Raw genomic sequence first — 14,805 nt, 5'->3', positions numbered from 1 at the left:
ATTTATGAGTTTCTTTTTTTGACTGTGGCAAAAAAAAAAAAAAATCTCTTTGCTGTAAATATTTCAGCTGCTATCAGTGTTGGATCAGCCGCTCCTCGCCTACACACACTAAATGCAACAGGGTCAGGCCCATTCCCAGCGAGGCATTCTGGGAAATATGTGAAATCATTTTCTGAGCTGAGGTAGGCAGGGCAGGGCCGTGGAAACGGGGTGCACCGAGAGCATATTAGCAGAGTGTGTGTGTGTGTGTGTGTGTGTGTGTGTGTGTGTGTGTGTGTGTGTGTGTGTGTGTGTGTGTGTGAGACATATGACTGAGCGTAGAAAGTGGCTTTATTTACGTTTCCGTGGAAACGCCGGTAATCGAAGGCTCTGCGTCGTTTCAGGCTCCGCTCGGAGCAGCGCAGTTCCGAGTCTCGCCAGGCGGTGGAGCAGGCGGTGAAGGAGCACAAGGCGGAGATCCTGGCCCTCCAGCAGGCCCTCAAGGACCAGAAGCTGAAGGCCGAGAGCCTGGCGGACACTGTGAGCCCCTCCCCCCACCCCGCCCCGCCCGCCCGCCCGCCGGGTCAGAGGTCGCCCCGGTCGGTAAACTCCTCCTCTGCCGTCGCTCCGCAGCTCAACGACCTGGAGAAGAAGCATGCCATGCTGGAGATGAACGCCCGGAGCCTGCAGCAGAAGCTGGAGAGCGAGAGAGACGTGAAGCAGAGGCTCCTGGAGGAGGTGGAGGACTCGCAACGCAACACAACACAACGCAACGCAACACAACGCAACGCAACGCAACGCAACGCAACGCAACACAACACAACGCAACACAGCAGAACACAACACAACACAACACAACACAACACAACACAGCACACTCGCAGCCCTCAGTCAGACGGGCTGCTCCGCTCAGATTCCACCTGCTTCCTGTTTCTCGGTGAATCACTGAAGCATTTTAGCAGAATGTAAAAATAAACTTTGCGTTTTGTGTAGTAGTAGCAAATGTCAGTTTCCACCGTCGCTCGTGAGGCGGCGAAGCGGCGGCGGCGGCGGCCGGGCGGTGATGTAACAGCTGCTTTTCCTCACAGCAAGAGAAGCTGCAGCAGCAGATGGACGCCCAGAAAACACACATCTTCCGCCTGACCCAGGGTCTGCAGGACGCTCTGGACCAGACCGACCTGCTGAAGACCGAGAGGACCGACCTGGAGTACCAGCTGGAGAACATCCAGGTGCTGACACACACACACACACACACACACACACACACACACACACACACACACACACACACACACACACACACACACACACACACACACACACACACACACACACACACACTTGTTCTTCTGTAGTTATGAGGACACTGACTGACAGAATGCATCTCCTAGCCCCTTACCCAGACCCTAACCCAGATGCTGAACCCAGATCCGAACCTGATCCTAACCTGGCCCAACCCTAACCATCAAAAATCAATGCCTGACTCTAAACCCAGACCCTAAACTTAATCCTATCCCAAACATCAAGTTTTAACCTTCAAACAGGTCTGTCAAAAAGTGAGGAGGCAAAACTGTCGTCACTTTGTTGGTTAAAAACTCATTCTGGTCCTCACAATTGAGTATCTGCAAGAACGCACACACACACACACACACACACACACACACACACCACACACACACACACACACAACACACACACACACACACACACACACACAGAAACACAGAAACAAACACACACACACACACACACACGCACGGTCTCGTATTTCTATCCTTGTGGGGACCTTCCATTGACTCCCATTCATGTCTAGCCCCTAACCCTGACCCTTACCCTAACCCTAACCCACACCACAACAAAGCCTAACCCTAAAGAAATGTTTTTGCACTTTTACTTTTTTCAGTAACAACATGGTCAAGAAAACACTGTTTGTCCTTATTAGGACCGGAAAAAGGTCCCCACAAGGCACGTCGTTCCACGTTTTGCTATCCTTGTGGGGACATTTGGCCCCGACAAGGATAGAAATACGAGAACACACACACACACACACACACACACACACACACACAAATGAAGGTATGCATGCATAGAGACTCACATGCACCCGTACACAAATACAAGCACATGCTAACATAACACACGCACACATGTACACATAGACAAATGCACACACACATACACAGAAACACATACAAGCGCACACACACGCACACATGCTCACGGAAATACACACACACGCATGCAGACGCTCACACAAACAAACATACAAACATATGCACTTGCACACATATGCACACACACATACCCACATGCAGATAGAACATGTCACACGTACGCACACTAGAGCGCACGCGCGCGCGCACACACACACACACACACACACACACACACACACACACACACACACACACACACACACACACACACACACACACTGTCTGTGAGGCTGTGGAGTTTGAGCTTCCAGTCACTGCAGGAACACAGAGGAGCATTTAGGAAGGAGTGTTCTGTGTCGTTTCCAGTCTTGTTTCTTCTCCCCACTGTTGTGAACCACTTGAGTGCATACCTGACCCCCCGGCGTCTGCCCCCCCTCCCCCGCTCTCCGTCCCTCTTGTCCCCCTCTCTGTGCGAAGCCGAGTACTTGAGGAGACATTCATGGCAGTAGTGATGTTCACTTAGCTCCACCTGCAGGCTGTGTACTCTCATGAGAAGGTGAAAATGGAGGGGACCATCACGCAGCAGACCAAGCTCATCGACTTCCTGCAGGCACAGGCCCACGGCGGCTCCAAGAAGAAGAAGGTGAGCCGGACATTCCCTTAGACCGATTCATCACAGAACTCGACAGGGCCGCACGTCCCGAAAACCTTTCAAATGTTGAGCTCAGTTTGCTCCATGACCAGGGTCTGTTCGGGCGCCGGCGTGAGGACCTGCTGGCCGCCATGGCCGCCCAGTCCCAGTCTCAGAGCGGGAGCCAGAGCCAAGGCCAGGTGTCCCCCGTGCCCCCCATCCAGCCGGTGCCCCTGCAGTACAGCGACATGAAGGCGGCGCTGGACAAAGAGCGAGCGCGATGCACGGAGCTGGAGGACGCTCTGCAGAAAATGAGAGCGGAGCTGCGATCGCTGAGGGAGGACGGTGAGAGCTGTCTGCACGAGTCCAGCTCAGGGGGTTCTGGCACAAATGGCACATTCTTTTTGTTTCTTTTCTTATTTTCTTCTTTCTTTTCTTTTTAGTTTCTTTTTCCCCCAGGAAGCATTGCTACAGCAAATAATCTAGAATTCAGACGTTTTGTGCTTCTCTTGTTTATGTCTAAGAATCAAACCTTGACGTGATGGTTATTTGAACGCAGCTCTCCAGTGTAAAGACCACAGCGGCTCGTCGGGCGCGTCCGGAGCGCGGCAGCAGATCCTCATGTCGGCTCTGGTCAAGTCCCCGGAGCACCAGCAGGGCCCGTCCGGCCTGGCGCCCTCCAACTCCGGCCGCAGGAAGGACACGCCCACTCCCGAGGGTGAGTGAAGCCCGGGGTCCGCAGCGATCCGCCGCCTGCTTCCTCCACGCAGGCTCACGTCTCTCACACACACACACACACACACACACACACACACACACACACACACACACACACACACACACACACACACACACACACACACACACACACACACACATGCTGTCATTTTTCGGAGGATGGTTTACGGCGCTCTCACTATCCTTTTTTCCTCACACACGTTTCAGAGAGAAGGAGGGTCACTTTTGAAAGTAAGTCGTCCAAACTCCCGGCGTTTTGCAGTTTGGTCTCTTATCTCTCTTCTCCTTTTGCCGCATCCACATCTCCCCCCGAAAGGCCAGATTTTAGAAGCTCTGCACTTTTCAGGAACTGTCAGATCCCACCCGGCCCGCCAGGTGAGGCTGAGAAAGCCCAGTGCACAGCTTTGGAAATCTGACGCATCGTTTTGGTTGCTGAAGCTTCGTCGGTCTGATTTGCAGAACGCCGCTCTGTTTTTCCAACCCACACCGACCCCGCCCCAGCCTCACCCCATACACCCAGACGCAGCCGACGGTTAAACTCTGCAGCGCTGCGAGCTCCACCTGAGCTGCTGGGCTGAAGGCATCATCCAGTCGTCTGCAGCAAAGCCTTGAATCCTGTAAAGAAAACCACTCACCTGTACACCAAGTGCTGATACCAGTACTTATTAAACGCCATAAAGCTGAATTTATACTGAAATGATAGATGAAGGCTCTGCGCTGCTGCGAACCACCTCTTCTCCTCGAGGTTTATAAAGGACGAAGACTTGATGCCGGCTGGATGATGCCTTTAAATCGCAGCAGTGAGTGGGCACCAGCAGCAGGATTGATACGATCAATATCCTTCTTCTTCTTCTTTTTTTTAAGCATTTCTGCCTCCAGAGTTCCTTCTCGCACATGCATTTTGCTCCACATCTCCCAGTTTGGTTGGAAAGCTTCTCTTTCTTTTTGGTTGGAGTGGTTTGGTGGACGGTTTGGCATGGCGCACTGAGGTTTTGGTGACGGACGCGCCGCAGCCGCCCGCCCTCACTGTGTTCCCTGGCTGTGTTCAGAGTACAGCCGCCGCCTGAAGGACAGTCAGAGAGACCGGGAGAGGGAGAGAGAGCGGGCCGTGCACCACAACACCGCCCACCGCTTCACGGTGGGACTCAACATGAGGGCCGCCAAGTGCACCGTGTGCCTGGATACGGTGCACTTCGGTCGCCAAGCAGCGACCTGCCTCGGTGAGTGACCGATGTGTTCCCCGGGACAGACCGGAGCCGGTTCCCCCGGCCCCAGAACATTGTCCATCCCTCACTCAGTCCGATCGCTTTCTGTCGTTTAAATCAGCGTCTTAATCCTCTCACCTGCATTTTTATTGTTCACTAAGAAATGTCCTGCTTCAGAATACAGTAGAGTAGAAACCCTTTTCTTCTACAGCTTTGATCCACACAGAGGGAACTGAATAGAAAGTTAAAAATTCAAATAAGACACAAATCAAATAAATAGAATTGCAGCAACTAATATAAGGATTGAAAGAAAGGAATTGACAGAAAAATGAAGTTTTTACAAGGTATTTATATCTACATTTATTTGGCTCTGTGCAAGTTTTATGTGGTTTTTTTAAAGATCAAACTTCTGATTTTGACAATTCAACTCAAAGAACCTGAACTTTAATTAGTTTCTGGGACAATAACTCATTTTTTCTTATTCTTAAGATTAATTTGAACAGTTTTACTGTAGATTTACGTGTTCTCCATCCTGTTTCCACGTCTCAGTAAATGAATGTAGTTTCTGATCAGCCAGTTGGAGATGGTCCTTCAGAAATGATTGAATTAAAGGAGGAAATAAACTTTTACTCATGGAGAGAAAAATTGATGCAATTTGCTTTAAAAGGCTTTTTTTTTTTATATAAACATTGTTAATTGTTCTATGTCTGTAGATAAAAGACACTCCTAAAGGAATCTAAAAGAACTAAAAAGCATTTGTTTGCAGCCTAGAAATGACTCTGTCGTATTTGGCGCTGTATAAATAAAACCAAACTCGTTAAGCCACGGTACGCTCATCCAACTCATCCAGTTCAGCTCATGGATTTGTTTAAAGGCACAGTTTGTAGTTTATCTGCACTGCTTTCATGAAGTTTTATAAAAAGGTTTCCATTCTAAATCTTTGTGTATTTTTCTTTCATCTTAATTTTATTCCAGATCTGCACCTCATGGCCGTACCGCGTCATTTATCATTTCATCTGTAACTTATACCGTCCTCATGATCGATTCCTTCCATTAAACTGTTTTCACTCATTAGAATCTGTCACTTCCTGTCCTGTTGTGGTCAAACTGGATGTATTTTCTAAACGCCGCCGTCTTGGTGCCGTCACTCAGCGGTGTGGCGCGACGCCAGCCTCACCTCCTCCTCCTCCTCCTCTTCCTCCTCCTCCTCCTCCTTCTTCTGTCCTCAGAATGCCACGCCCTGTGCCACCCCAAGTGCTCGCCGTGCCTCCCCGCCACCTGCGGCATGTCCAGCGACTGCTCGCTGCACCTGACCGACGGCCTGTGCCGGGAGAAAGGCGGCTCGGCGGGCCAGCAGCTGAAGGAGGCCGGAGGTCACATGCACCTGGAGGGCTGGATGAAGCAGCCCAGGTGGGACGCCGTTCGGGTTCCGGCGGCGGCTGCGCCTTGGCTCGCCGTGGCGTCGAACACACTCCGGTACAGCTGGATTCAGTCCGTCTGTGCTGCTTTGTTCCAGGAACGGGAAACGAGGCCAAGGCTGGGAGAGGAAGTACATGATCCTGGACGGGACCAAGATCTCCGTCTACGAGATCGAGCCCAGAGAAGGTCTCGACGCTCCCGAATCCCAGCCGTCTGCAGACCGGCGTGAGTCCCTACCTGACAGCTGTGGGTTTTCTGTGTGACCGCCAGACTCGGTGAAGCCGCTGGAGGAGTTCGACCTCTGCCTGTCGGACGGGGAGGTGCTGGTCCACAGCGCAGTGGGAGCGTCAGAGCTGCCCAACACGGCCAAGTCAGGTAACCACTGCTCCACTGCTCCACTGCTCCACTGCTCCACTGCGCTTTTCTTCAGAATCCCCCATTCAAAAGTGAAAAACTACAACTCGGGTCCAAAATGAGAGCATGAACGGAGAAACACAGCAGAGAAACCCGCTGTGTCAGAGGAGAGCCTGTGTTTTACGTCCCTGTTGTCCGGCTGTCCTGTGCCAGATGTCCCCTACGTGCTGAAGCTGGAGTCTCGCTGCCACGCCCCCTGCTGGCCCGGCCAGGCGCTCTACTTCATGGCTCCCAGCTTCCCGGACAAGCAGCGCTGGGTGGCGGTGATGGAGTCGGTGGTGGCCGGCGGCCGGGCCTCCCGGGAGAAGGCGGAGGCCGACGCAGTGAGTGTCCGCCGCGTGGGCCGGCTCTCTCACGCCGCGGCGCCGGCGGCCGAGCCTGATCTGAAGCTTCAGCTCTCATGTGTGTCATTAACTCTTCCCTTCTTCTCTCCCCTCCTCCTCCTCTTCCTCTCCTCCTCTCTTTGTCTTTCTCACGCCGTCTTGTTGCTTCCTCATCTCGTCACACCATATGTCCGGCATACGGGCACGTTTTGCCGATTCTGCCCAACCCCATTGGGCTTCATGTCACACATAGGCCGCTGTGTCCAAAAGACAAATGCTTCTGTCTCCCGTGGTCCAGGTAAAAGACGAAGACGCCTCACGTACTGACACGCGTCCCTCACGCAGTCCTGGCATGTGTCTCACCACTGTGCTGTTTGCTCATCCTCCCCTCACCTGCTGGGATCACTGCTCCGCCCACTGCTCCACCCTCTGCTCCGCCCTCTGCTCTGTTCCACCCTCTGCTCTGCCCACTGCTCTGCTCCGCCCTCTTCTTTTCGATACTCTCCCCTGTCGTCCCGCTCTTGTAAACCCACAGTACACAAATCCTCACCCAGATGTCTGATCATCTTTGGGTGGATCGGCTGTGTGTGTTTGTGTGTGTGTGTGTGTGTGTGTGTGTGTGTGTTGCACTGTGTGCACACTCCTCCTCCACACAGATCACACTCCGGCTGGTTGAATCTACTGGACTCGTGGTTTCATGATCCCACGTGAACGACTTCATGCAGTTAAATTAAACTTGAAATGAAAAAAGATGATGGTGAGAGAGAGAGAGAGAGAGGGAGAGAGAACTGCATTATGGGTGTGTACTGTACATGTATGCAGGTGAACAGATCAGAAACACTCAGTGCTTTCACTAAAGTGAGACGCACCGATACCAGAACTCACTGCTGATACCGATAGGAGAGTTTCATCAGACGCCATGAATCCTAATTTAAACTCCAAACTCAAAGGACACTGAGAGACTGAGCCTTTCCGTGAAGCCTCTACTGAACTCATCCAGCAGTCTGCCGCCCCCCCCCGGTCCCCCTCCTCCCCTGCTGCCCCCCCGCCCTGCCGGAGCCGGCGATGAGCCTGACTCCTCACTGCCGTCTGCTCTTTCAGAAGCTGCTGGGAAACTCCCTGCTGAAGCTGGAGGGGGACGACCGGCTGGACATCAACTGCACCCTCCCCCTGACGGACCAGGTACCCACGCTCACACACCCTCAGGGGTCTTCAGAGGCGGGGCCGGCACGGTTCTCCTCCTCAGTGACGGTGTCTCTGTGGGGCAGATCGTCCTGGTGGGCTCCGAGGAGGGACTCTACGCTCTGAACGTCATCAAGAACTCGCTGACTCACATCCCCGGCCTGGGCTCCGTCTTCCAGATCCACATCATCAAGGAGCAGGAGAAGCTGCTGATGATCGTCGGTAAGACGCCCACCGTCCCCGGCACAGGCCCCCGGCTCAGGGAGTCCCTGACCTCCATTCCACAGCTCCTGTTTAAATCACAGCTTTTTCTCAAATAGAATTATATTGAAGTTGAATTGTGTGGCGCCCCCTGGAGGCCACGGCTCTCTTAGCATCTGCCAGTCGGCTCCAAGTCTCTGGAACGATCCCCTGGATCAGTTCCCTTCTTGAACTGTCAGAACTCTCCATCTCCTCCTCACAGCCCAAAGCCTGCAGGTTTAAATGTTTTGACATTTTCTCCCTCATTTCAATATTCAAATGTCTCTCCGAATCTCATCTGATTTGACTATTATGAAATCAGACTCTGAATGTGAACCGATTCATCTCAGTGTTTCCTGTCAGGCAGCATAACGGGCCTCCTGCAGGAGCTGAAAGGCCCCAGATGCTTCTCCGGCAGCCTCATTCAGACGGTCGATACGCCGCAGAGCGTGACGTGTCGGTGTGTGTGCAGGAGACGAGCGAGCGCTGTGCCTGGTGGAGATCAAGAGGGTGAAGCAGACCCTGGCCCAGTCCCACCTCACCCAGTCGGAGCTCACTCCCTACATCTTCGAGACGGTGAAAGGCTGCCACCTGTTCGCCGCCGGCAGAGTACGTCCACGCCTCGCCGTCCCGATCGAAGCACGTCCAGGGTTTCCTTTAGCCTTTACGATGTTCGTGAAACTCCGTCTCCGTCTTCACAGATAGACAACGGACCGTGCATCTGCGCCGCCATGCCCAACAAAATCACCATCCTGCGATACAACGACAATCTCAACAAGTACTGCATCCGGAAGGTGAGCGCGAATGTTCCGATGTCTCAGTCCGTCCAATAGAAGCAGAAAGTCTCCGTTTCTTCTGTTCAGCATTAATCTGAAATAAGAATGCGGTGGCTGTTTTCTAACCTGCCAGGAGATTGAAACTCTGGAGCCGTGCAGCTGCATCCACCTGACCAGCTACAGCATCATCATCGGCACCAACAAGTTCTACGAGATCGAGATGAAGCAGTTTGTGCTGGAAGGTAAAGCGCGTCCCTCTGCCTCTCAGCTGGAGGTCGTTCACCTTTGACCCTCCCAGTCTGCTTCAATCTTCACAGAACCTTTGAGACAAGCAAGTGAAATGGATTCCATTTATCTGATAGTTTGTCTTTGTGCTGCTGCAGGATTTTTAGAGGCAGTTTTTCTTTAAGTTTGTGAGTTTTCTCGGTTGGGGGAAGATTCTGTTTGTGTTTGTCTGTTTAAAAAGATTCATGCTCTCATACCTAAAGGCACGAAAAGCAATCAGATGTTGGCTCCAGATGGGGAAACACATAATTACATGTAGCGTATTCACAACAGAAAGTCAATAACAGGAAAACACCTCCAGAGGAACAAATAGATGAATAAATCAGAGAGAAAAGCAGAGTTCAGTGAAGCCTCCTCCTCCTCCTCCTCTTGCTTCACCTGGTCCTCTCCTCTCCTCTGCAGAGTTCCTGGATAAGAACGACATGTCGCTGGCCTCGGCCGTGTTCGCCGCCTCGTCTCACAGCTTCCCCATCGCCATCATGCAGGTGGCGAGCAGCCTGCAGAAGGAGGAGTATCTGCTGTGTTTCCACGGTTGGCTCCTCTCTCTCTCGCTCCGATAGATTTCTATGGTCCACATCAGATCCGGTGGCCTGTTTGTGGCTCCGCCCCCCCTTTGTAACTTTACACCTCCATTGAATTCCCACTGGACCAAACCTGTAGATACTGTGAATTGTTGCACACGAGGCTCCTCCCGCTCTGTGCGGTGGGTTCTGGTCTGATCCGGACGCTGTTTCTGCTCCTGCGGCAGAGTTCGGAGTGTTTGTCGACACGTACGGACGGAGAAGCCGCACCGAGGAGATCAAGTGGAGCCGCCTGCCGCTGTCGTTCGGTAGATATCGTCTTCAGCTTTTTTGGTAAAACCGTTCATCATAATGAACCTCACTGAGCTGCTGGTCGCCCCCCCCCCCCCCCTCCCCCAGCCTACAGGGAGCCCTACCTGTTCGTCACCTACTTCAACTCGCTGGACGTCATCGAGGTTCAGGCCCACGCCGCTCTGACGTGAGACCCCCGGCCCCCGCCCGTCCCGGACTGGTGGTGAAGCCTGGTTTCTGACGCGGCGGCTCTGTCCTCTGCCTCTCTCAGTCCGGCGGTCCTGGCCCACCTGGACATCCCCAACCCCCGCTACCTGGGCCCCGCCATCTCCTCGGGAGCCATCTACCTGGCGTCGTCCTACCAGAACAAGCTGCGGGTCATCTGCTGCAAGGGCAGCCTGATCCGGGAGTCCGGAGAGCTGCAGAGGACCGGCTCCAGCCGAGGGTCAGTGTGAGTCTGAGAGTGTGTGTGTGTGCGAGAGACTCAAACCCAGCGGTGTGTGTGCCGGCCCCCCCTCAGGAGCCCAGTAAGCGAGGCCCCCACACCTACTCGGAGCACATCACCAAGCGTTTGACGTCGGGCCCCGGCAGCCATGACGGTCTGCACCGGGAGCCCAGCACGCCGCACCGCTACCGCGAGGGCCGCACCGAGTTACGGCGGGACAAGTCCCCGGCGCGGCCGCTGGACCGCGAGAAGTCGCCCGGCCGGGTGCTTGACAGCCGCAGGGAGCGCTCCCCGGGAGGTTCGGGGACGGCTCGCGGCTGCACGCCGCTCCGTGCGCACCCAGCTCGCCCCCGTCAACAAGGTGTGTGACAGCCGGCGACACACACGCTGAGTGTGTACAGGGTGGTTATAATTCTGAATGTTTTATTCTGAATTAAGTAATTCGGATTTATATTCATGATCTTGGTGTTTACATGGGAAAACGAAGGATTAAATCCTCTTTCACGCTGTGGGGTTGTGAAGCGTTCTGATTGGACGGGGCGGCCGTGACGTACTGACGTCTCCCGGAAGTAAACGGAGTTTTTCTCGTCTTTTTTCGCGATTAACTTTGACGCCGCAGCTTTGAAAATGTCCGCGTTGTCAAGCGCCCGTCGATCCACTCGTTTCATTACGTCCGATTCTTTTACAACCGCCGTTAAATAAATCGTCTCCATACGAGACGAAACGCGGACCCGGGCCGCCATCTTGGAATATTGCGTCATCAGGACGGAGCATGCGCAGAACGACCAGAATGAAGTCGCGCCTAATTAGCATATACGACTATTCTGCTTCCAAAGGAGAATAAATCCGCTGGTCTATTCGGATTTAAACTTCATTCTGAATAAAGTTTTATATTTGTGGTCATTTTAGAGCAGAATTAGGCTCGAGTCTGATTTATGGAGGAATAAAAGTCCCACGTAAACACACAGACAGACAGACAGCCACACACACTCGCATTCACACCCACACTGTTTTAAAACTGCTCTGAGGCTTTCAGACATCCTCCATAGAAACATCTCAACACATTTCTCCCTGCGGATGAAGCACTGCTGACCTTTGACCCCGGTCTTGTCTTGCAGGTGTGGGATCAGTCGTCGGTGTGAATCCAGAGCGGCGTCGCTCCCGACCGGAGGCTGAAGATTAAAACCCCTCACACCACTGAGTGCAAGCACACTGACACACACACACACACACACACACAGACACACACACACACACCGTGGGCTGGAGCCTCCTCACCTGTACATAGCGCTCCGCCTCGGCTCCTGGCTCACACACCTGCAGCGGGAGGCGTCTCCCGTGACCCTCCTGACCTTTCGGGCGGTGGTCGCCGGGCCGCGCCTGCAGAGAGTCACTTTCTAAAACACACACGACCTTGTAATACGGCCGCCCTGAGTTTTTTATAGACACAGAGGAAGAGTCGGCTGGGGAAGCCATGTCTATTTTTTTTAACCGAGTTTCTAAAGATGTTGCAGGGAGATTAAGACGCCGCCGGTTCAGAGATTCGCCGTCAAACCTTTCGTTTGGGTCTGAACTGCCGGGGAGGAGGCGGTTTGAGGAGGCAGCGCTTTGCACACCGGGTTGGATTTGAGCAGGAGTGGTTGAGCAGTCTTGGTTCTCTGGGCCTGCTGGGTCCTTCGCCACTACTCGGCCTTTCATATTTACCTGCGAACGACCGCTTGGCCGAGCGACCGGCCGCCGTCTGGCCACTCTTTGTAAAACTAAGCAATGTTTTCTGGCTCCGAGTTTTCGTTCCCCGTGCTGATTTTCCTTTATTTTTCTAGCCCCTCCTCCGCAGCTCTGCCTGTGATGCCGGACGCGGTGCGCCTCGGACCGCCTCTCAGCTTGCTCTTTAGTCCGCCGCCTCCGCCGCCGCTGATGCTGATTATGGTACAGATGTCCTGTTTCTGTGCAGTGATATGAAGTCTAGTGACCGTCAGGGGTGCTTGTTTTCCTTAGAGGCAGTGAGACCACCCGCATTCGTCACATCGGTGAGCATGACTAACCTTAGAGCAGCACTCGTCGCTTTTCGACCTTCGATTCTTTCTCTTGGTTGTTCTTTTCTGTCACGTATTCACTTAAATTTGCATTCAATAAGTAGTCGTTGATGTTAGACGGTGACTTTAAGATTTCCTTGATTTTTAGAGATGTATTCCAGTACATGCATTAAACATGATTGAAGTGTCCGACTGATTTCTTCCTGGTTTCAGTTTCCTGCAGTTTTAATGAAAAGCATAGAGAAACATGGATAAAGACGGGTTTTTCTCAAGGAACACTGCCTTAAACCAAACATTCATTTCAGATTAAAATAGTAAATGATCTTCTTACTTCAAAATAAACAAACCCTATGAAAGATTCAATGTGAACCAGTGTGGTTCCTCTGTCGTCCACTAGGTGGCAGCAGTGAGTCACTTCTCACTGTTTCTCTTCTCTTTCTGCTTGTGGTCTACTGATTGATTATCTAATGATCATAAAAACTAGTCTTCTCTGAGTCGACTCAATGCTCCCTCTGCTGGTACAAACTGGTATGTCAAGACTAAATAAACTGGAAAATCTGATTTTAGTTGAAATTCAACCTGAAAACGACATCATGACTGATGTTTTGTCTCAATATTTCATTTCCACAAACTCAAACGTCACAAACTTTGAAGATGAATATTTTAGACCCCTAATTAATTAATAAAACAGAAAATATTGATCAGCTCTGAGAGAAAGTTTAGCTAAGATTGAACAGTGAATTGCACTGGGACTCTAAAATATCACACATTAAACCTTGAATCGTCTGCATTTCACCCGTTTCTTTAAAACTAACCATTGTCAGCTAACAGAACTTGTTTTTAAGTCACAATTTATCTCAATATGATGCATCTGAGAGGAACACAGGATTATAAAAACTTTTTGGAAGAAACTTGAGAACTATTTTTTTCTATTTTCTTAACTGTGAAATATTCATTTTAATAAGCGTTCAACAACACCAAAGGGTGAAAACACTCCGATTCCTGAAGAATTTATAATTAGAATGACCATTTTATCTAACATTGGATTGTTTACTGTGCATGAAAATAACTTCAGTAAAAAAAAACACCCAGATTGAGAAATGTCAATTGAAAAATAGACCCAACTAACTCATTTTAATAACCAAAGTACCAATTATAGTTTAGAAAGTATCAAAAATGTATGTATGTGTGTGTGTGTGTGTGTGTGTGTGTGGAGCTGCTAGAAAACCACACAGAAGGTTCACCTACTTTATTTCTCCTTCAGTTCTACAACGATGTAATGCTCTTTAAAGTAAAATCCAACAAAAACAAAATATTCAGACTGAACAAGGAGCACTTGTTGTTACAGGAAACCGCTATGTACAGCTACACACACACTCCTCTGACAGACAGGAGAGGGTTCAAAGTGCTTATCAGACAGACGAGGGGGGCGGGGCGTGAGAGGGAGGGGGCGGGGCCTGATGGGAGGAGGACAACCTAACCAAAGCACGAGTGATCCCTTTGAGAGAGACCCGTAATAACAAACTGCTTGGCACCAGTCTCCACCAAGAGACACACACACACACTCACACACTCACACTGATGCTTGACGCATACACACACACACACACACCGCATGTGATTACTGGGCCGTCGCAGCCGTGCGTCTGATGGAGCACGTCGGCGTGAAATGAAAAATACAACAGAATGCAGATTGAGAGAACTTCAGGGGAGAAAAACAAAACAAGCGCAGAAACGTGTGTGTGTGTGTGTGATGCGCACAGCCTCCAGCTGTCCTTACATTACTGAGAAGCGCAGCACGCGTTCAGATTGAGCGTTATTTGGATGCACTCGGTGGCAGTGTCAACTTCATGTGCAAAAAATAGCCTTTTTTTGTTTGTTTTTTTTAACTTTTCTTTTACACACAGTTCACATTCATGGATTGATGGAGGAGACGGAGCGAGGCCTCATGCTGCTGCTCTCAGGGTGGGGGGGGGGGGTGTGGGGGGGGGGGGGGTGAGACTCCTTCAGTCTGCCATCTGGTGGTCGTTATTAAAGCGCGTTATCAGACTGGATGTGATTGAGGCGCCCCCTGGTGGACTGCAGCAGAAATTCAAGTCAACAACAAACAAACAGCGGTTCTCTCGACGCTCCCACCAGAGCTGAGGATTCCACCGCCGCTGGG

At 51.6% G+C, this 14,805-nt stretch overlaps 1 protein-coding gene across 1 annotated transcript in view; it reads left to right on the top strand.

The window, feature by feature from the left end:
- citb (citron rho-interacting serine/threonine kinase b) overlaps window positions 1-11,833 on the top strand; it is a 43,060-nt gene extending 31,227 nt beyond the window's left edge. The window contains 25 exon segments of the mRNA XM_030103988.1: window positions 384-519; window positions 613-717; window positions 1,068-1,208; window positions 2,659-2,778; window positions 2,880-3,111; window positions 3,326-3,484; window positions 3,712-3,735; window positions 4,554-4,724; window positions 5,939-6,119; window positions 6,226-6,314; window positions 6,399-6,503; window positions 6,696-6,865; window positions 7,967-8,047; window positions 8,134-8,269; window positions 8,760-8,896; window positions 8,989-9,081; window positions 9,197-9,305; window positions 9,751-9,879; window positions 10,097-10,177; window positions 10,269-10,347; window positions 10,432-10,609; window positions 10,684-10,891; window positions 10,894-10,929; window positions 10,932-10,966; window positions 11,724-11,833. Coding sequence (XP_029959848.1) covers window positions 384-519; window positions 613-717; window positions 1,068-1,208; window positions 2,659-2,778; window positions 2,880-3,111; window positions 3,326-3,484; window positions 3,712-3,735; window positions 4,554-4,724; window positions 5,939-6,119; window positions 6,226-6,314; window positions 6,399-6,503; window positions 6,696-6,865; window positions 7,967-8,047; window positions 8,134-8,269; window positions 8,760-8,896; window positions 8,989-9,081; window positions 9,197-9,305; window positions 9,751-9,879; window positions 10,097-10,177; window positions 10,269-10,347; window positions 10,432-10,609; window positions 10,684-10,891; window positions 10,894-10,929; window positions 10,932-10,966; window positions 11,724-11,747 — 2,959 coding nt within the window. The 3' untranslated portion in view covers window positions 11,748-11,833.
- The last annotated feature ends 2,972 nt before the right edge of the window (window positions 11,834-14,805 follow it).

Source organism: Salarias fasciatus, chromosome 12 (genome assembly GCF_902148845.1).
Source record: "Salarias fasciatus chromosome 12, fSalaFa1.1, whole genome shotgun sequence".
Classification (NCBI taxonomy): Eukaryota; Metazoa; Chordata; class Actinopteri; order Blenniiformes; family Blenniidae; genus Salarias; species Salarias fasciatus.
The sequence above is the reverse complement of the archived record's forward strand: the minus strand, read 5'-3'. Positions and strand labels throughout refer to the sequence as shown.